The sequence below is a fragment of the Leuresthes tenuis genome, unplaced genomic scaffold (genome assembly GCF_036924035.1).
Source record: "Leuresthes tenuis unplaced genomic scaffold, fLeuTen1.0.hap1 SCAF_12, whole genome shotgun sequence".
NCBI lineage: Eukaryota > Metazoa > Chordata > Actinopteri > Atheriniformes > Atherinopsidae > Leuresthes > Leuresthes tenuis.
The window spans coordinates 32,227,126-32,249,206 of NW_027325366.1; the positions used below are offsets into that span (position 1 = coordinate 32,227,126).

Sequence of the window (22,081 nt, forward strand, 5' to 3'; positions counted from 1 at the left end):
TGCAGGTTTTACTATGAAAGTCAAGTCAGAAATGTAGAAATATTAAACATGAGATAATTTAATTAAGTACATTTATTACACAGAAAACCCGTTAAAATAAGGATCAGCTTCACCTTTATAAGCTGCAGAAAATAAGAAATCATGGATAGAGATCAGTAATATTACACTTAACCTAGAACTGGATATTCTGCAGTTAATTTCAATTTCTGTCATCCACCAATCAAAGTCTGTGGTTCAAATCCCAGCTTTCCCCAGGACACATGCTGCAGTGCCCTTGAGCAAGAGACTGAACCCCAGACTGTACACCTTGGCTGGAGCCTTTTATAAAAACATCTCAGTGAATAAGTTATTTAACAGAAGGAAATATCCCTAATTAGTACCTGTATTCGTACTATAATACTTAATTGTGGCACTGCTTCTAGATCTCAGGTAAAAAAAATAAGGTAAAATACAATCAAATTTACTAAATGAACGCAGCAAAACACCAAGTTATACTGAAATATGTATAAAAGGGGCATAAAATGTCAACAAGTACCATAAATGTGTTCTGCAGTACTCTTCAAGGAGTATAAAACTTTCAGGTACCTGAACTGACTGACGATATAAGAAAAAAAAGGAGCAGGGATCATTAATCTAACTGTGGATCAGAAGCTCGCGAGTTCGAGCCCGGCTGCTCCCCTTTTAGTGTGATTCAATAGTAACTTAATTTACTCCAATCATGAGTCTCTGGTAATGAATGAACAAAAAAAGACCCAATAATCTACCTGAGGCTTAATTTGAAACAGCGGCTGCATATAGCTGCAGTTTCCTGCTTCAGCTTTTTACATTACGGAGCATCGCGAGAATAAAACATGTGGTAAAATATTAATTTAGAGAAACATGTGGTAGAAGATTCATTTAGAGAAGCATGTGGTAAAAGTTCAGTCACACTGCGCTCTTCTGCAGCGTGACCTTGTGAGTGATGTTACTGTTAGCTTACACAACGTTAGCAGCTGACAACCCACATGGTTACAAATTAAAACATTTTAAATAACACGACCTCCTGGTTTTTGTGTCGTAACTTTACGCTTTCACAGATTATTAAATCCAGGAAATAGACGGTTATTCTTACCATTTCTTGACGTGAGACAGGACTGAGAGCCGGCGTGATGATGCACCCCTTCTATGAGCGTGGATCTGACACTCTCAAGTAGTCTCTCCACGTGAGGAAATATCTAGACTGCGCATGCGCACTACCTACCTGGGTCCCTACAGCGCCTGACCGAAAGTTCTAGTAACACAACGAAGCGATCAAAATGCAATTTTAAAAAATAAATCTTTATTTAATGAGATGGAAACACGGTGGAGTGACTTTTGAATCACATTTTCAATCATTTATATCAAAGCCATACGATCCAAGCTCGCGCAATATTGCACAACGTCAACTTTGACCCGTATTTTTTTTCCTCCAATAGAAGGCGAGAAAATTCTAGAACAGTCCGCCCCGGAACGAGCATTAATTCACAGATTTTGAGTAGATCTGTCATAACCGTGAAAGTGAGCGTGCACGCCGCGAGTCTGTGTTATTAACTGGTGTGTTTACGAGCAAAAAGGTGAAATTGGTTCGTTGGAAAAGTAAAAAATAAACGATCAGCTGGTGCGGTTATGGCGTATGCAGAGTCCGGGGTGCACCGGTTAATAACCCGGATGTGATAGCCCATGTGCAGTCCAGACTCCGCAGCTCCACACGACTTTCCTCTCCACGGGTCGTTATATCATTCCGTCTGACAGACCTCGTACCAGCTGCAAGGCTTTACCTCACAGGTGAGCGCGAGCGTTTTGTTTCAACTGTTCAAACCTCACAGGTGATATCACAGGTGTTTGCGTCCCACGCGAGCCTGTATTTTTTAATGCTAGCTTGATAGAAATGGAGCCGATTCCTCCACCTGACTGCAAGGACGTGCGAGTAAAAATGTCTCAGTAGGTTTTAACTGTGACCGCGCGCTTCCCGATTGATCTCAACCCGATTACCGCTTTGATCAGCTGTCTCGTGACCGATTGATGTAAATGAACGGTTTGCTTTTATTTATCTAATCGGTTTTTTATTAATTTTGGCCCACATGAACGTGAGAGTTTGACGTTGAGTAACTGATGAATGTGGCAGGGATGGGGAGGCTGCTCCGCACGTGCTTTTACAATTTGACCTTGTGACGCACGACCTGAAGAGCGCACGTGGGGGGTGGGGGGGGCGACCAGGAACTAAAGCAGTTTAATATTTTTACTATGTAACTAATAAATAAAACCGAACTAAGTTCTTTACGATGAAGGCGAAACACGGAAGGAAAAAATGGTGAAAATCATCATGAAAAACGTCAAAGTTCTTAAATTAGATGAAAAATAACAATTGCGTATCTAAATAGTCAGTTTTAATATTAAGTAGGAAAAGTTGTCTGAAGTACTGAAAACTAAGATAGTTTCCAGCTGTCATTATTAGCCTTTAATCTAAGTTAAAAAAAACTCGAATTATTTCATAAAACACCAGAAAAATGAACCTGAGAGTATTTCTTGCTCAGTTCTGCTCTGTCAGACTGAAGCACATCTTAAAAAGTAGAAAACAGACGGATTAGTGGGATTTATTCAACAAAAAGGATTAAGTTATGCAGTTTTAATTAAATTAAGGTTGAACATCAACTGCAGCAGCTTTTTAAACCCTTTTGTCATGTTTTTCTTTCTGTTGTCGCCTTCAAACATATAAAAACGTTTGGAGGAAGCGGATATATCCTTTCATTTGACATATTTGAGCCTAAATTAGCTTTTTACATAGTTTATGTAGCATTTATTAACATATTAATGAACTTTTTGGGCCATTTTTAAGCTTTTGTCTTCTGCATTTTGGTGATTTTTTTAGCGTCATTTGTTCCTCATCTGTATGTCACTTTGGATTAAAGCATTTGCTAAATTAGGAAATGTGACATCTAAGATTATTTTTACAGTTAATTCAACCAAAAACATGAGAATAAAAAGTGTCTCATGACTCATTTTGAGTTAATTTACCTCCAGCTGATGATCTCGTGTGTTTAAAGGTAAATGCTGTAATACGTCAGAATTGGCTCATTTCTCAGTGATCATTGAGCAGTTTTAGAACATTTATCTGTTAATAATCAGACTAAATAACATCAAACCAAAAGTTTAGCAGAGAATTATTTGCTGTTTTCGTGTCATAGCATGTTGTGGCCACCAGGTGGTGCCGTTGGGACATGATGTGCGTTTTTAGCTCCTGTTTCTTCCACAGAGATGTTCCGTTTACCTACAATCATGAAGCAGGTGAGGCCCGTCAGCCGGGCGCTGGCTCCTCACCTCACACGGGCCTACGCTAAGGATGTGAAGTTCGGCGCCGACGCCCGCGCCCTCATGCTGCAGGGCGTGGACCTGCTGGCCGACGCTGTGGCGGTCACAATGGGCCCAAAGGTGACCCGAGTCTCACAGCTCCATCATTAGAGCGTTTAAGTCCTGAAACTGGAGGAAAAACATCATCTCACCTTCTTCTTCTTTGCCTCAGGGTCGCACCGTCATCATCGAGCAGAGCTGGGGAAGCCCGAAGGTCACCAAGGACGGCGTGACGGTGGCCAAGAGCATCGACCTGAAGGACAAGTACAAGAACATCGGTGCCAAGCTGGTGCAGGACGTGGCCAACAACACCAACGAGGAGGCCGGCGACGGCACAACCACCGCCACGGTTCTGGCCCGCGCCATCGCCAAGGAAGGCTTCGACACCATCAGCAAGGGCGCCAACCCCGTGGAGATCCGCCGTGGGGTCATGATGGCGGTGGAAACCATCATCAATGAGCTGAAGAAGCTGTCGAAGCCCGTCACGACGCCCGAGGAGATCGCCCAGGTAAGGAAGCGCCGCGTGTGGCTGTCTCCGGCGCTGGAAGGATGCCCGTGACTGAATGTGGAACCTTTCAGGTCGCCACGATCTCGGCCAACGGAGACGTGGAGATCGGTAACATCATTTCCAACGCCATGAAGAAGGTCGGACGCAAGGGAGTCATCACGGTGAAGGACGGGAAGACGCTGCACGACGAGCTGGAGATCATCGAGGGCATGAAGTTCGACCGCGGCTACATCTCGCCTTACTTCATCAACACCGCCAAAGGTGAGCTGCCGGTCGCATGGCGAGCTCTGGGAGGACGGCGGCGGCGTCCTCGCCTGCGCCGGACCCGTTTTCACCACCTGGCTTGTTTTCTCGGTGTGGAACAGGTCAGAAGTGCGAGTTCCAGGACGCCTACCTGCTGCTGAGCGAGAAGAAGATCAGCAGCGTGCAGAGCATCGTGCCGGCGCTGGAAATCGCCAACCAGCACCGCAAGCCGCTGGTCATCGTGGCCGAAGACGTGGACGGCGAGGCCCTGAGCACGCTGGTTCTGAACAGGTGCGTCGCCTTTGTTCTCCGCCCGCCTGGCGTGGAAAACCAGCGTCTCACAAATGGTCTTTTTTCTCGTGCAGGCTGAAGGTCGGGCTTCAGGTGGTCGCCGTCAAGGCGCCGGGCTTCGGGGACAACAGGAAGAATCAGCTGAGGGACATGGCGGTCGCCACCGGAGGAACCGTACGTTGATTCTCTAACGGCGGTTTGTCGTGGGTCGGAGCGCCGTCTCACCGCCTGACTTCCTGTCTTTGCCGTCGTCCTCTCAGGTGTTCGGGGACGAGACCATCGGCGTGGCCCTCGAGGACATCCAGGCTCACGATTTCGGCAGAGTCGGCGAGGTGCAGATCACCAAAGACGACACGCTGATGCTGAAGGGCGGCGGCAGCCCCGCCGACGTCGACAAGCGGGCGGCGGAGATCGCCGAGCAGCTGGAGAACACCACCAGCGACTACGAGAAGGAGAAGCTGAACGAGAGGCTGGCCAAGCTGTCGGACGGCGTGGCGGTGCTGAAGGTGCGACTCGCCGCGGCGTGCTGGCGGTCATTTTTACGCCGGGAAGAACGAAGTTAAGACGCCTTTTCTGCTTTTTAGATTGGAGGAACGAGCGACGTGGAGGTGAACGAGAAGAAGGACCGTGTGACGGATGCTCTGAACGCCACCCGGGCCGCCGTGGAGGAGGGCATCGTCCCCGGAGGCGGCTGCGCCCTGCTGCGCTGCATCCCCTCCCTCGACGCCATCAAGCCCGCCAACAACGACCAGAAGATCGGTGAGTAAAGCCGCTCCCGTGTGTCCGACGGCTTCTGTGACCTCTGGGCGCCGCTGAACCCGTTTGGGACCTTCCCTCAGGTGTGGACATCATCAGACGGGCGCTCCGTATTCCTGCTATGACCATCGCCAAGAACGCCGGCGTGGAGGGTTCGCTGGTGGTGGAGAAGATCCTGCAGGGAGCCCCGGAGGTCGGCTACGACGCCATGTTGGGAGAATACGTCAACATGGTGGAGAAGGGCATCATCGACCCGACCAAGGTACGACCGGGCGGCTTTCTGACGAGCCGTGATGTCACATGACCCCCGTTATACTGCCGTTAGGCTGTCGTTACGTTATGGAACTAAAGCCGAGACGAAACAAACGATTGTTTTTAAAAACTGTTTGTTTTGGTGTTTTTTACATTATTTATAAAATGATTCAAACTTTTAAGTTAAATGTTGTTGCCAATTTAATCGTTTTTTTTCTATTTTTAAGTCCGTTTGTTTTAAATGATTCCACAAAATTAATATTTTAAATAAAACTTAAAAACAAACATTTTCTCTTGTGATTGTGTAAAATTTTATTTCTATAAATCTGTTTTATTTAGAATTTATAAACTTATTTCACACAAAATATTTTTAAATATTTTTCCTTTTTTAATAAAATGTTCAAATTAAAAATAAATCAATTAAAATATTCCTGAAAATGTTTGTTCTGTATTTTGAATTAAATTTTAAGATTTTCTATAAATTTTCCCAAATTTGTTAAAAAATTTAAACGCAATTATTTTTCTTGAAATAAAGATAAAAAAAATTGACTATTTGACAAAATATTTTACACAGAATTAAAAAAATATATATAAAACCTTTTATTTAACTAAAATGCTAATTTTATATTTTTTGTTTCATATAAACTGAATTCTTTATTTAAATAAAATTAGTTTAAATTATTTTTAATCATTTGAATTCTACAGAAGTAAAAAATCAAACTAATTTATTTTAAACCATTTTTTTTAAATGTTAATTCTGTTTAATCTTTATTCTTATTCCTATAAAAATTAGTTTATTTTTTATATCTTATTTTTTTTCCACAAAGCTTTTTTTTAGTCAGTTTGATATTAAAACAAAAGCTTTTAAAAATATATTTTTCCCTCTTTGCTCTATTATTAAATTTTTATAATTTACATAAAACCTTTAAAAAAAAAAAAAAAAAATACATTTTTAAGTTTTTTTTTTTTTTTTTTTTTTTTTTTTTTTTTTACTTTTACTGAAATTTTTTATGTTTTAGTTTAATATGGAATTTTTTTTTATTTAAAATGTATATAAATACTTTCCTTTTTTTTACCTAAAATCTCTTCAAACTTTAAACTGTTTAAGGTTCAGATTGTTATTTTAAAGTGGAACGTTTTCAGGAAGTAGCCACGTCCGCTCTAACCTCTTCTTCTGCCTCGGCAGGTGGTCCGGACGGCGCTGTTGGACGCCGCAGGAGTGGCGTCTCTGCTCTCTACTGCCGAGGCCGTCGTCACGGAGATGCCCAAGGAGGAGAAGGAGATGCCAGGAGGCATGGGAGGCATGGGAGGAATGGGAGGCATGGGAGGAATGGGCGGCGGCATGGGTTTCTGAGCCCGCCCTCCTGACTTTGTACAGACTGAATCAGCAGATTTGAGCTGGAGGTGGCCGAGTGTCGCCTCCACGGAAGTTGACCATGGGTACGAATGGTTGATGACTCAAAAGACTGAGAGCTGACGGCGCCCTCCTCACATCTGCACAAAACTCGCCATAAACACGCTCAAACGCTAACGGGGTTCACCTGGACGGGTGATTCGGGGTCATTTCAGCCTGCTGGGTTCACGTTTTCTCCACCTCAGATCCGGGGAGACGAGGCGCCGTCTTTAAAGCTTCGTGGCGTTTTCGCGGCGCCTCGTCTCCCCGACTGTGAGGTGGCGGGCGCCACGCCGACCCGTCAGGCTGAAAGGACCAGAACCGACCGTTCGGTGGACCAGACAGAGCAGGACCTCCATCTTGTCGTAGATTTCTGTTAATTCTTTAGTTCTTTTTTTACATGTTTGTCATCAGTAATTTGATCCAATTAAAGCAGTTTTCTTACAGACTTTGAGCATTTCGCCTGTTGTGTTCGGACAAAGAACGCCTGAATGTTTACTCGCCGTCATGCTTCAGTGGACGGAGGAAGAGGAGGAGGAGGAGGGATCGGGCTCCTCTTCACAGTATAAATGTGAATATCTGAATTTCGTCCTGAACAGAAACTACCTGCTTTGTCGTAAAGCAGCCAGTAGGTGGCGTCTGTGCTCCAGCAGCAGTGATTGGTTCATGTCTGTGTTTGTGATTCTTTTTTTATTTAATAAACTCAATATCTGAACACTTGGGTTCATGTCGGCGCTTCATTTAATTTCTGAGCAAAGCTTTGATCTCCACCGGGAAACATTTACGGGTTTTACACCAAAAGTTTGAATTTTAATCGAAACTTGTTCAAATATGTATTAAAAGCAACAAAATAAATCGTGGAGGTCTGTGAATGATAGAAGAAAGATGCACCTTTTTATAAGAGAAAAGAAGATGCACCTTTTTATGAGAGGAGAAGAAGAAAGATGCACCTTTTTATGAGAGGAGAAGAAGAAAGACACCTTTATATGAGAGGAGAAGAAGAAAGATGCACCTTTTTATAAGAGAGAAGAAGAAGAAGAAAGATGCACCTTTTTATAAGAGAGAAGAAGAAGAAGAAAGATGCACCTTTTTATAAGAGAAAAGAAGATGCACCTTTTTATGAGAGGAGAAGAAGAAAGACACCTTTATATGAGAGGAGAAGAAGAAAGATGCACCTTTTTATAAGAGAGAAGAAGAAGAAGAAAGATGCACCTTTTTATAAGAGAGAAGAAGAAGAAGAAAGATGCACCTTTTTATAAGAGAAAAGAAGATGCACCTTTTTATGAGAGGAGAAGAAGAAAGACACCTTTATATGAGAGGAGAAGAAGAAAGATGCACCTTTTTATAAGAGAGAAGAAGAAAGATGCACCTTTTTATAAGAGAAAAGAAGATGCACCTTTTTATGAGAGGAGAAGAAGAAAGACACCTTTATATGAGAGGAGAAGAAGAAAGATGCACCTTTTTATAAGAGAGAAGAAGAAAGATGCACCTTTTTATAAGAGAGAAGAAGAAGAAAGATGCACCTTTTTATGAGAGGAGAAGAAGAAAGATGCACCTTTTTATAAGAGAAGAAAAATAAACCTTTTCATAAGAAGTTCATACTTTTTCGTAGTTGGAGTCAAATGTGTCAAACTACATTAAAAGCAAATAGTTTTAACTTACTTGTAAATAATTAAAAATAACTGATCTTCAGTCTGTTAGTTGTGTAATTAAATGTGTTAAAATCAGTAAAAACCTTTAAATGTGGATCAATTCTGCAGGTCGAAGCTCAGATGAATCAGACTTAATTTAAAAGCCTTCAGCTCCGATCCACACGTCTGATTTGTTTAAATATGTTTTGATCTCAGTTTCTGAGCATTTTCATAAAGTTTCAGGTCTTAAACGTAATTTTTAACCTAACTGAAACTTAAAAAAAGAAAAAGTCAAAGGAAGCTGCTGAAGGTCTGAGATCAGATGTTTTTTTAGTGATTAAATAAAGTTTAATTGGACTTTTCCCCGTTTGTTTGTCTTCACTGACCTTTGTGAGGTTAAATAAAGGTTTGATTGAATGAAGAAGTTCAGTTTCCACCTCCTCGGGGACTTTGTGGTGGTTTGTTGTCCCACATCATCTGCTAAAGACACGTTGACCTGTGTGATGACTCAGATGTTTAACTGAGCAGCAGGTCATGAGGTTAAACTTTGTCCTTCCAACTATTCTCACGTGACGAATGAAAAACATCGGCTTGTTTTTGTTTTTTTTAGAAAAAAATACTTTATACATCATGCAGTTGGTACATCTTTATGAAGCCGTTCGACACACATTTACACAAAGTTCCAGAAAACAGAGTGATGCTAAATCTAATATTTACACACTAAATGTTGAGCTGAAGCTGCCTGAGTTAACATTTACAGTCAGTCACTGTGGAGCCGTTAGATATGAGAGGAGATGAAGGTTGGAACATGTTGTGTGACCCCTTAATGAGAGCTTCTGCTGCTAAACACAAACTTTAAATCAAACTAAACAATAAATATGGTGAAAGTGAGAATAATGGAGATAAATACGCTGCCAGCAGGCGCCGTGCGGCTTCCTCACAACGCGTAACACAAGAAAAAACAGCTTATTTGGATCAACCGGCCACAACATTAACGCCACGTCTTCCTTTAAGTTTGGAGAGGATTCGGACCGGCTCGGCTGCACTTCTGTCTGGAACTGAACCCTTTTCCTTCCTGATGGTTCTGATCCGTCAGAGCACACGGGAAGCATTTCACCCCCCAGAAAAGTCCCAACCGGACCTTCAGGCTCTGGAAAAAGAGGCTCAGCCCAACAGGAAGTGATGTCACAGAGCCGGTTTTAATGTTGTGGCTGATCGCTGAACGTGTTCTGAATCGCTCACGTTAAAGTCGGACCCGAAACCGAACTCCTTTTGATCCGAGTGGACCAGAGACGTTCTGGTCCTGAAGGTTCTGACGTCACAAAGAATCTGATCTGAGCCCGAAACGTAGAACGGAGCTTTGATCCCGGTACAGAAAGCTTTTAAAAGCTCAGTACGGGTCAGAAACTCTGAGGCACCGTCTCATCCACAGTGGTTCTGGTTCTGGGTCCAGTTCTGGTGCTACAGCCCGTTCAGGGACTGGCGGGTTAATTAAAACAGGAAGTGGCTTTGTCTGGACAGTTTTGATGGTTTCCTGCAGCCTGAAGACATTTTCAGCACCGGTTTGGTTCACAGAAGCAGACATAAAGATGTTCTGTGTTCTGACGGCGGCCGGGTTCAAACCCGGAGGGTTAAAAACCCGGTTTCACTGAGCAGCGTTCACAAATTCAACCTGGAGACAGAAAAAGGCAGGAAGTCTGCGCTCCTCTGCTGCTCCAGCTTCATTTGGAAGAATAAAAGTCGATTTTCACAGTTTATTTGATCCGGATTCATCTCCACGATTCCGACCGGCGCCGCCTGAAGCAGCTTTATATGTCCGCCTGCTGGAAAACGGGTTTTTCAGAACTTTTGCTTCTAAGTTTGTCTCCAGAACCACTTTGGTGGAAGCGGCCGCCCTCTGAGAGCTGAAAGTTTGGCTCAGAACACGTTAAAGATAAATCGACTTCAGTTTCCTCTCAGCTGCGACACACACGGGCCTCGGTTTGGACCCGGACATGAACACACGTGCACGTGAAACTTCGACACACTAAAGAAAACACACGTGCACGTAACGTTTAAAGGTGTGCGTTCTCTTCATGGTTCCAGCTCAGCAGGTCTATGACTGGATGGAGACTCTTTTTGTTCCTTTGTGCCCTTCAAGTTCAAGTCGTCACAGAAAAGCGTCCGGATTCCTACTGCACCTGAACACAACCCGAACCCGACGATGTTTATTTCAGAATAAATTCATCTACTCATTTCGGCTTCATTAGTACCGACTAACGAGCTTCATCCCTCATATTTACGAGCTTATCTGTTCACGTCACAGTCTTTTCTGTCTGTTTCACTTCTAGAATCTTTTATATTCTATAGATTTATTCTAATATCTTTCTTTGCATTTGTGTTTCAGATGTAAACAAAAACACAAATGCTTCGAAATGTTTTATGAATACGATAAAACTCAGTGAAATTAGTTATTTTTTCTGAACTAAAAGTGTTAGAAAATAGATTAAAATGCCCTGTTTTCCCCCACAGTGCGCTTAAAAAAAAAAAAAAGAACTTATTCTTTCAAAAAAAGTGTTAGAAATAAAAATAAAGTGTGCAGTTTTAGGATTAAATTGGACTAATCTTCACATTAGAGCAGCTGGAACCAGCAGATATTCACTGAAAAGCTCGAAAACTTTGGAAAAGTGAAGCCTCTTCTGGTTCCAGGCGGCACATTGAGATCATTTCAGGATAAAAGTCGATGTTTGCTGCATCTGTCTCCAGATGTGCTGCTGAAGCTGCATCTGTCTCCAGATGTGCTGCTGAAGCTGCATCTGTCTCCAGATGTGCTGCTGAAGCTGCATCTGTCTCCAGATGTGCTGCTGAAGCAGCTGCATCTGTCTCCAGACGTGCTGCTGAAGCAGCTGCATCTGTCTCCAGATGTGCTGAAGCTGCATCTGTCTCCAGACGTGCAGCTGCTGTCTCCAGATGTGAGGACGCACAGCTGTGAGCTCAGTTTCGGTGAGCTCTAACCTGGAGTTTAGCACCGAGGTGGCGATCAGCCGCCGGATCTGAAAGCTGAGAGGTCAGAAATGTTTGCGGTGGTGGGGAAGGCACTGTGGTTCGCCGGTGCAGCACAGGAGGCGTCTTCTGGCTCTTTGGCGTCGTGTTTGACCGGCCGAACTCGCTCTCGCTACGTGTGGTGAACCTCGTGGAACATGAGCTCGCGGGGGATCGGCGTCTCGGCGCCGTGTATCTTGGAGGCGCGGCGCTCGAAGGCAGAAACCATCTGCTTCACCACCTCATCGAAGAAGACGTGCGCCAGCTGAGAGTGGATCAGGGAGCGAAACTCGAAGGAGATCTGAGGAGGCAGAACAGAACGGGGCGGGACGGGAGGTTAAAGGTTAAAGGTTAAAGCGGAGGAACAACCCGGCAGAAACGTGTCACGGCTGCTTCTACTCACAGCAAAATCCACGGTGCAGGTCCGGGGGTAACCAGGGAGGCCCGGGCTGAAACGCCAAACCGTCTCCAGGTGGTTGAACAGCTTCCCTTCAGAGCAGGACGCCTGTCGAGCAGCAGAAGAACCAACATCAGCAGAGTGACCCACAGAGGATCCAAAGCTTTCTGGAAGCTCTAAATGACCCCCCCCCCCTCGTAACCACATCCTGGGACGCAGCTAAACCGCTTTTCCGGTTAGAACGACCCTCCAACAGCCTTCATCTGTGGCAGCTGGACTTCAGGGAATTCAAACGCCTGAAACACGACACATTCCTGCCACCGGGGGCACCGAACAGAACCAAACAGAACTTCTGCTGGAAGAAGAAACCCGTAAAAGCAGCTCCGGCTCTTCAAGCTCTGCGCTGAGAACCCAAACTTTCCCACAGACTTTAAGGTTGGAGGAAAATATTGATGTCAGCTGGTGTCCATGAGGCTGAAACCAGAGATTTAAGGCCTGAGGTTCAGTTAAAGGCAGCTGAACCCGGTGCCCCCCCCGGTCCTTTCACAGCTGCCGTTTCTTTTGTTCGTCCAACATTTGTCTCCCTGACGACACAGTTTGGAAACCTTTTTAAACAGTAACACGACTCCTCTCGAAGCCTCAGGTGCTGCAGCCTTTTCTGGTCTTAAGAACCAGTTCTGAGTCATTTACTCAGCTGAAAGAACACAAGAATGTGTTAAAAACTGCTCCAATTTCACGTTAAAAGCAGATAGTTGGGTAGAAATACACTTTCTACACACTGCTGGAGCACAAAAGCAGATAAATCCACAAACATTTCCTGTTTAAATTTGTTTGATTAACCTCATAATTCAGTTTGTTTGTATGGTTTAAGACTATTAAAAAGGGCCAAAAAGCTCCAAAGTACATCCACTTTTTATCTGTAAACAGTCATAAATAAAGATGAAAACACATGAATTAAAGCTCAGTTAAAAATGTTGGGGATTCATTACTTTAAAGTTGTGCTTCTGAGTTAAAAACACAGATTAAGTGGATCATAAAGTCCAAAAAGGAGTAAAAATATTCAGTTTGTTGACAGAAAAAAGGATAAAAGAGATCCTGATGGATCAGCAGGGAAAGGATTTATGAAAGTGGAACTAAAGGAGAAAGGAAACGAAAGGAAAAATGGGCGAGAGTTTAAATATTTCTTATCAGGTCCAAACAGAGGAAAATTAAACAGCTGATTCTAGTTAACAGCTGATTTTAGTTAACAGCTGATCCTGGTAAACAGCTGATCCTGGTAAACAGCTGATTCTAGTTAACAGCTGATCTTAGTTAACAGCTGATCCTGATAAACAGCTGATTCTAGTTAACAGCTGATCCTGGTTAACAGCTGATCCTGGTTAACAGCTGATCCTGGTTAACAGCTGATTCTAGTTAACAGCTGATCTTAGTTAACAGCTGATCCTGATAAACAGCTGATCCTGGTTAACAGCTGATCCTGGTTAACAGCTGATTCTAGTTAACAGCTGATCCTGGTTAACAGCTGATCCTGGTAAACAGCTGATCCTGGTTAACAGCTGATCCTGGTTAACAGCTGATTCTAGTTAACAGCTGATCCTGGTAAACAGCTGATCCTGGTTAACAGCTGATTCTAGTTAACAGCTGATTCTAGTTAACAGCTGATCCTAGTTAACAGCTGATCCTAGTTAACAGCTGATTCTAGTTAACAGCTGATCCTGTTAACAGCTGATCCTGGTTAACAGCTGATCCTGGTAAACAGCTGATCCTGGTTAACAGCTGATTCTAGTTAACAGCTGATCCTAGTTAACAGCTGATCCTAGTTAACAGCTGATGTTTTGTGATAGAAAAACTGAAAGTTTTTATAAACTTTTTGGAACATCTGGATTGTGTCTGATTGACTGTTTTTTTCTTGCCTCTTGTCATCTTATGAGTGTTTGTCTCCTTCTAATGTTCATTTATAAGACGATGTCAGAGTTTCATATCTCAGAAATCTAAATATATGTAGTAAACATCCCTCTGCCTTTGTGAGCTGGAAGCCTGATCTTACTTTGACGAGGTGGGGGCGCACTGTCGTGATGAGGGAGGTGTAGTTCTCCACCACAGGGGGAAAACCCACGGTGAGTTTGGCCTTGCAGAACCCAGAGCGCTTGAACACCACGTCCGACTTCTTGCACCAGGGAACAAAGTGCCGGTAGTTTTCCACGCCGGCCACCACGTCATAGATCTCCTGCATGGAATACCTGCAGAGCAGCGAGGGGGGGGGGTGAAGGTCAGAGACACTAAACAAGGCCGCCACGGGACCAAACTCATGACCCAGAACGAGGTCGGAGAGGAGCGGCGATAACATGAAACACAGAAATAAACAGACTGCAGCACCACTGTCATGTTGTTCTATTTATACCTGCAGATTTAATGATTATGACCCGCCAGTGGAACACAGGAGGACATTTAGTGCGTCACGGACGCTGTGACCCTCGGATCTGCGAGGGTGACACTGACAGGACAGAACCTGCTGCATCTGAGCGCCCCGGTACCGGCACGCTTCAAAAAGAGCAGCTGGACTTCTTCTGTTTGGTTCTGGAAGACGCATCAGCTCTCATCCGAAAGGCTTCTTCATGAGAGGTGAAAAGTCTCCAAGAAACGATTCCTCAAATAAGCAAAAATGTCTAAACTTTGGGCTCTTATGAAGCTTTACTAAAACTCCCAAAGAATCCCACTTTGTGTTTGTCACATGAACAGAGTGAGCGAGCGCAGACCCACCCGATGATGCGCCTCTCAGAGTACTCCTTCTTCTTGGAGAAGGAGTCGGTGAGGTTGAAGAAGCTGCGCGCCGGAAGCACGACGCCGCGGCCCGGCATGGCGGCGCCCAGCAGGGGGGGAACACGCGTCATCAGGATCCCGCATGACGACAGGTATCTGATCACAAAACAAACAGAGGACACGGGGTGAAGCTCTGAGTCAGCCTGACATTTGAACCCAGCCCGAGATAAAAACCATCTCTGTCCACGAAAAACACAAAAGTTACACTTTAATTCAGCCGGGGCTCATGGAGCAACACTATCGTCCACTTAGAGGAAGATTCTGTGCACATTGACTCTTTTCTTTAGCGGTTTTTCATCTCTGTGACTCCTGAGGATCAGTTTTCAGGAGGTAAAACTGCTTTGAATGAATGCTCACACAAGCAGGAGGAAGATCCTGAGCTACTAAACCGCTGTATGTACGATCCAAACCACAAGCTTTACATCAGACTTTGTGTTTGTGGACTTTGAGATCATCATATCACCACAATTCAATAATAATCCATCAATGAACAAGCAAATCCAAAACGAACTCACAAAAGCTCTTTTACTGCTCACATTTGTCAGGTTTTTATCTAAAAAAGAAACAATTCTGAGCTAAAGAAGGTGAAAACTAATTCTCCTTGTCTTGACTGAGGAAAACCTGAAAGTTTGCATCAAAACCACAAAACTAAAACAACTTTTAACAGATTTACAGGCTCGAGAAGTTGGGGTGCCTCGACTGTGGATATAACTCAGTTAAAAGACGAGGAAAAGTGTCCATAACACGCAGAGGGGGATGCTAAATGGGTCAAGCAGAAGAGAAAGAGACCAGAATAACTGCAAAAACACTCAATGTGACTGTAAAAACACACAAAACTACCAGGAAAGCACAAATAACCACCAGGAAAGCACAAATAACCACCAGGAAAGCACAAATAACCACCAGGAAAGCACAAATAACCACCAGGAAAACACATAAAACTACCAGGAAAACACACAAAACTACCAGGAAAACACACAAAACTACCAGGAAAACACACAAAACTACCAGGAAAACACAAATAACCACCAGGAAAATACAAATAACCACCAGGAAAACACAAATAACCACCAGGAAAACACAAATAACCACCAGGAAAACACACAAAACTACCAGGAAAACACACAAAACTACCAGGAAAACACACAAAACTACCAGGAAAACACACAAAACTACCAGGAAAACACACAAAACTACCAGGAAAACACACAAAACTACCAGGAAAACACACAAAATTATCAAAAACATCCAACATACTTTCACATCTGAGCCTGAAAAAGAAAATCAGGCCACCCCTTGTGCTTCTGACTACATTAATATTCAACAGGTCTATTTTTTATTTTATTTTTTAATCCCTGTAGCAGCAGTTTCGGCTGAAGTTTGAATGTTTTCAGCTTGATGGACGCTCATAAATGATCCAGGTGGAAATCCGGCTCCAGTTTCTCTTCCAGGAAGCGAATAAGTCGACATAAATAGACCCACAGCAGGAATTGTCTGCATCGCAGGAAATGCAGAACAAAGGCGTCACACTGACCCCAATTGTCCTCTAATCCTCGAATGCTTTCTGTTATTTGGCCACTGACTTTAAAAGCTGCTTCAGTGGGTTTTTTTATTCCAAACCGAAGTGGGACAGGAGCCCATAATCCCGTAATACCTGTACACCTGAAACATAAGCCTCATAGCTGCCACTCAGACCGTCTCGGATACGATTCTGAAATGAGGTCAAGGGCAGCAGCCGACAAAGCGCTGCACAGACCTGCATCACCGAGTTTAATAATGTCTGACATGAACTCTGCTTTCTGTTTGGCCTGAGGGGGAGAAAGTTGCAGAACTGGGTCAAAAACTAGACTTTGGCTGCAGGGAATACTGCTTTTATAACTTTTATTCCAGTTAAACTTTGCTCTCTCACCAAGTTTGTGATAAACTGCGCAGAAGAAGAAGTTTTAGTTCAGGCGAGTTGTTTGAAACTTTCATTTAAAGACAAACCCAGTCTATTTAAATGGCTTGATTCTGTTCGCTTTAGATTACAACATCAGTGCTGTGGAGCCTCTGAGATTTCCTGATTAATTATCAGCTGATCAAAGGAATGTTACTCGCCAACTATTCTGGTGACTTGGTAATCTTAACTGGTTTATCAAGCAAATATTCAACGCTTCAGGGTTTAAAATGAAAGAATTTGCTGCGTTTCTTTGTGCTAAAATGGATATTTCGGGGGTTTGGATACTTTGACCTGAACAAACATTCCCTCCTTTTGTTTTCTCTGTGAAGCATCTGTTAAAACAGCCAACAACCTGTCACATGACCGCCGGCTCCACCCGGTCCCCAAACCTTTAACGCCGGCTCCACCCGGTCCCCAAACCCTTAACGCCGGCTCCACCCGGTCCCCAAACCTTTTAGGCCGGCTCCACCCGGTCCCCAAACCTTTAACGCTGGCTCCACCCGGTCCCAGAAACCTTTAACGCCGGTTCCACCCGGTCCCCAAACCTTCTACGCCGGTTCCACCCGGTCCTGAAACCTTTACAATATTCACAATGTGAACATAGAAGAAGGTGTGGAAGCAAAACTTACATTTTAATGGTGGAATACCGCTGCCACATGAACCTAAAGTCAAAATAATAACTCTGACAATTCATTACCCTTCACTAAAATGCAAAATATCTCCTGGTTCCAGCTTAAAACATGTGGCTTGTGGAGAAATATTAAGAAAATAAGTGCATTTTAAACCATTTTTCACCCAAACTGGTGCTGCTCTAAAGCCTGAGGGATCATGCACAGACCAAATCCTCCCCGACACCATGAATGGGCACTCTGAATACTGACCGGACAGACTGGCTCGTAACCTTTACCACAGCTATGAACTTGTAACTCGGAGCTGGTACTCGATGTATCTGATGGTTTGATTGGTCCGTCGGGTCTGGCTGGCATCCCAAACACCTGTGGTTCCCTCTTCCACAATGTCCCTGGCACCAAATGGTTTAAAGCACATTTTTGCACAGTACACCGGTTTCTGTCCAGGACTTTTAATAGCTCACATCGGGTCAAAGAATAACGGAAAAATAAACAGCTCTGTTGTGTGTAAAAATACATCTTTGAATATAAAAAGAATTGAAAGTAAACTTGTGAACAGATTTACAGGCTCTAGAAGGTAGGGGCCCCCCGATCCTGAGCCTCCACATGTAAGGATAGCTAATATATCTCAGTTCAAGGCTACGAAACAGAAAACACACAAAACAACCCTTAGAAAAGCACACTCACTCAGGCGTTGCTAAGTGTTGAGATTCAAGTGGACGAGATAAAGCCCAGAGCAACTGAAGACCGCAGTATGACTGTAAAAAGGCACAAAGACACTCAAGATCATCAAACAGAGACTAAAAATGACCACAAAGACACTCAAGATCATCAAAAAGAGACTAAAAATGACCACAAAGAAATACAAAAACAAGCTCAGACTTAAAATGATCCCAGAGACACAAAAACCACCTCAGAGATATTCATAACTATCACGAAAAGACTAAAAACTACCACAAAGAAAAGCAAATCGAGGGAAAAGAGGAGAAAGTGCAACAAAGATGACCACAAGGACACTCAAGATCATCAAAAAGAGACTAAAAATGACCACAAGGACACTCAAGATCATCAAAAAGAGACTAAAATGACCACAAGGACACTCAAGATCATCATAGAGACTAAAAATGACCACAAAGAAACACAAAACAAGCTCAAACTTAAAATTATCACAGACAAATAAATCAAAGATATTCAAGACGCCCTCAAAGAAATGCAAATGAAAGATATATAAGAGAAACAACAAAGACAATTAAAGCAACCACAAAAGACTATAAATGACAGCCAAAAGCACCCCCCACCCCAAAAAAACAACCTCAGAGACACTAAATATGTTCACATGACTCCAAATAACCACAAAAAGATAAAAAAATATTAAAAAGTACAGATTAGACACATCAGACACAAAAATACCAGGAAGAAATTCAGATTAAAGAAAAACATCAGGCTTAAAGGCCCTCAAAAAGCCCTTAAAACAACACTTAATGACCCCCGAAGGCCTTAAACTCAAACCGAACTCAATATTTAATCACAGATTAATGTGACGTCACAATATCCCGCCGGCCTGTTCTATTCGTGGCGTCTAACAGGACCGGTTCTCTTCTACCTGAAACATGATACACCTGACACTTTGTACTGACCTCATGCAGGTGAGGAGAAGAAGAAATGTCTGAGAATCTGGAGCAGTCACACTTACACGTAAAGCAGAGGCTGGAGCTGCGCTCACAGACCGACTATGACAAGGTTTTTAACGTGGTTAAAGACGCGTTAAAGCAGGTCACAGGAGCTCATATTTAACTACAGATTATGGAGAAGCTGTGGCTCAAGATAGAGACGGTGAAGATAAGTCAAAACCAAACATTTGAGGACCGACTACAGATGGGAGAAGTATTTACACAGCCATCTTTGGCCCAAGAAAAGCATCAAATACTCACTTCTAACAATCATTTTCATGGCTCACTTTGTCAAAAACAGCGACGCATTCATTCAACTAAAGGTTTCTACATAAAACATTTCATTTAAGGGCATCTGCCGAGTATAAAAGGGAATATACACCACTGTTTAAAACTCCTGATCCAGCCCACATTTCTTTCTGTTTCATTCAAAGAAGCCAGACATCATTTTTTGTTCCCATTTCTTTAGTTTCATCTATGAAAAACACCAAATAGATGCGTCTTATTTCTGACCTGGGCCTCTTTAAATCTAGGCTAAAAACATATTTATTTCAGATGGCTTTTAATACCCAGTAGTATGGTGAAACTTTTATATTATCTTATTCAATTTTGCTGTATTTCATTGCGTTTACTGTTATTTTATTGTTTTGTACCTATTCTTTTCGTTATTTATTATCTGATGTAAAGCACTTTGGTACCGAAATGGATAGTTGTAAAGGGCTGTAGAAATAAATTACATTTACAAATATAACACAGTTTCACAGCTTTTGAATGTCCCTGGAAAACGATCCCTGAGGGTTCAGGCTGTTTTTCTGCCAATATAAATCGAAATTAGGACCGTCTTTTACACAGTAAAGTTTGTATTTATACAAGCCATGTGAAACGGGTTAGAAAGCCTGGGGGCCCGCGCCTCAACACGGCTTTTCGTCTCGCTACGCCCCTGTTTGCCAGCCTTTAAAAAGTACGAGTTTCTTGTCGTTTAACACGTCCGTGAAAACTTCAAACCGTAAAAAACATTGTGTCTATTTAAACCCCGACGTGTTTAAATACAACTGAACAAGTATTCTTCAAATAACTTCGATAATTTCGGTAACGTTCATCCAACTGTATGCGACTGTATACGTGGGGTGTTCCTCTCCTCCACCCTCCATGTTTGGTCGACAGTTAAGAGTCCAAACTCTTTACCTGACGTTGTTTCTGCTCTGCACTTCCCGACCGGCTGTACTCGGTAACTGCTTCAGGTACTCCGCTACTCTTTGAAGGCTCCTGCTTCCTCTCGCCATCTTCTTTCTTTGACGGCTTTCTTCTTCAGCCTGCCGCAACAAGTTCACTGTCAAGACAGTTTCGGCACGCTGGCCACGCCCCGGTTACATCCCTCCACGCCTGCCATTGGTCGGTTTTTAAACACGGGGCGTTTTCATTGGCCGCCAGGGCGTTTCGTCAGCAGATGAGTTTAACGTATGTGTACGCGCTTGTGCACGCACAGGGGAGTCACGAGATGTTGGCTCGGGTTTCAGTTGACCTCACACTCGGGTTCATTTTTTTTTTAATTTTTTTTAGAAAAATCAGACAAATACGCAACTATCGTGTCTAGTTTATCACTTTTAAAGGTTTTTCCACCGTAACGATGCTTCATGTTGGCTTAAACACGGAAATATAGGCAAACTGCAGCCAATCAGGGGTGTTCATGGACATTCTTCGTTCTTCTGGTCGAATATTTTTGCTGTTTTGGTCATTTTTTAGTTATCGCTTCAGAAGGAACCTTCGACACTAAAAGTGAAACCATTTTGTAGAAATCCGTCATAATGAAAGTAAAAGTAGGCAAATGTAATGATAAAAATACTCAAAAGTATCGTATGTTATTCATTTTTGATTGACATAATATCTTATTTTGTGTGAAAAATTCAAAAACATTTGTTTTGATAAATATAAACAAATAGTTCATATAAACAAACACCATGAACCTCTATGATAGAAGCCAAAGGCATGAAAACATGTCTGCATGCCAATAAATTCAGATGTAATTGACATTTAATGTAATGTTTAAGTATAATCTTCAATTTTAAAACAACTTAAACTGTAAAGAAATGCAGTACCTCAAATTTCTACTGTCATTAATGTACTACAGGTCTTTATTTATGCCTGCTCTGACCACATTATCATCTAATACTCATTTTAATTGACTATTTTCTTCATTATACATCTTACAGTGTGCTGTCTGCTTCAGTCTCTGATCTGCACAGGCTTCCTCTTTTCTTTAAAAATGGTTAAATGGATCATATAAGACTGGGACTATTTTCTTAATAGTTAATGTAGTAACACTTTAGTTACTGGACAAATGGGCTCAAATCTCCAGTCTCCAAACTTTAGGCTTTGCTGGTTCCAGGCTTGTTTTCTGTGTTTTCTTTGGTGCCCAAAAGAATGATTTTTTTAACCAATGTCCCCGAATGAGAGGCTGTCAGAGTCAGTTTCCTGGAGCAGGAAGTCTGCACAGGAATGAGACACCAATCAACTCAGACATGAACAGAATACTGAAATAACAGCAGCTCTCTTTGTCTGTTTACACAGTAAAACTCACAGTTTTTAAAAAAAATTTCACTGAAACAGCCAATATTCAGATCAGGGCCTCCTACAGGTGATGAAATTACAAAAGAATTTGTGAGGAATTTGTGGGGAATTCTCCCTGAAGATAAAATAGCAGATGGCAGTAAAGATAAAAGTAATATTCATGAAGAATCTTGAACCTTGAAAGAACTTTGAAGGTGGAAAAACTGTGAGGCAGGAGGACTTTTAAAGTAATGCCAGAGAATTTGGCTAATTTTTTGTGCTCTTCGGCCCCCCAACAGTTGTGGGATGAGAAATAAATCCCACTCTGAGCCCTGCACATGTGCAGCCGTACACATGAATTTGCCATGTTTAGGCAACAAAGACATCAAGCAACCAGAAAGCAACAAAAACAAAGTTGTGAATGATGCTATCTCAGCCCTCCCGGGCGCTCCGGGGCAGTTTCAGGTCAGCGCACATCAAAACGAGTCAGAAGCACAAAGTTTTAAGGCTCACAAACTTACTTATTGTTGTTGTAAAAGTCTGAGGGAAAGAAAGTATCCGAAAAACAAGAAGAGATGTCAGTAGATGGTAACAAGTTGTTAAAATGCTACAGATTAG

General features: G+C 42.8%; 3 protein-coding genes across 4 annotated transcripts in view; 1 reads left to right on the plus strand and 2 right to left on the minus strand.

Annotated features, from left to right (window-relative positions):
• Nucleotides 1-1,221, minus strand: part of LOC140319785 (MOB-like protein phocein) — a 220,084-nt gene extending 218,863 nt beyond the window's left edge. For both annotated transcript variants that reach the window (XM_072397571.1, XM_072397570.1), the window contains exon 1: nt 1,112-1,221. In XM_072397571.1, the coding sequence (XP_072253672.1) occupies nt 1,112-1,114 (3 nt within the window). In that variant the 5' untranslated portion in view covers nt 1,115-1,221. The remainder of the gene's footprint in view (nt 1-1,111) is intronic.
• Nucleotides 1,222-1,692: 471 nt separating this feature from the next.
• hspd1 (heat shock 60 protein 1) lies at nt 1,693-7,524 on the plus strand. The gene is made up of 10 exons (XM_072397508.1): nt 1,693-1,803; nt 3,272-3,447; nt 3,539-3,874; nt 3,946-4,135; nt 4,240-4,408; nt 4,483-4,582; nt 4,669-4,914; nt 4,993-5,167; nt 5,248-5,426; nt 6,603-7,524. The coding sequence occupies exons 2-10, from the start codon at nt 3,274-3,276 to the stop codon at nt 6,768-6,770; spliced, it is 1,737 nt and encodes a 578-aa protein (XP_072253609.1). The 5' UTR covers nt 1,693-1,803; nt 3,272-3,273; the 3' UTR covers nt 6,771-7,524.
• A 3,321-nt stretch (nt 7,525-10,845) lies between these two features.
• Nucleotides 10,846-20,273, minus strand: coq10b (coenzyme Q10B). The gene is made up of 5 exons (XM_072397568.1): nt 20,102-20,273; nt 14,619-14,774; nt 13,906-14,098; nt 11,865-11,966; nt 10,846-11,762 (listed from the first exon to the last, which is right to left on the minus strand). Exons 1-5 carry the CDS (start codon nt 20,197-20,199, stop codon nt 11,595-11,597), a joined length of 717 nt encoding a protein of 238 aa, XP_072253669.1. The 5' UTR covers nt 20,200-20,273; the 3' UTR covers nt 10,846-11,594.
• Nucleotides 20,274-22,081: the final 1,808 nt, after the last annotated feature.

Coding starts and splice junctions, on each gene's coding strand:
- hspd1 (XM_072397508.1), top strand. CDS start 3,274: ATGTTCCGTTTACCTACAATCATGAAGCAGGTGAGGCCCGTCAGCCGG. Junction 3,875..3,945: donor CGCCCGAGGAGATCGCCCAG/GTAAGGAAGCGC, acceptor GGAACCTTTCAG/GTCGCCACGATCTCGGCCAA. Junction 4,409..4,482: donor AGCACGCTGGTTCTGAACAG/GTGCGTCGCCTT, acceptor TTTCTCGTGCAG/GCTGAAGGTCGGGCTTCAGG.
- coq10b (XM_072397568.1), bottom strand. CDS start 20,199: ATGGCGAGAGGAAGCAGGAGCCTTCAAAGAGTAGCGGAGTACCTGAAG. Junction 14,775..20,101: donor CAGAGCAGAAACAACGTCAG/GTAAAGAGTTTG, acceptor TTTTGTGATCAG/ATACCTGTCGTCATGCGGGA. Junction 11,763..11,864: donor CCTGCACCGTGGATTTTGCT/GTGAGTAGAAGC, acceptor CTGCCTCCTCAG/ATCTCCTTCGAGTTTCGCTC.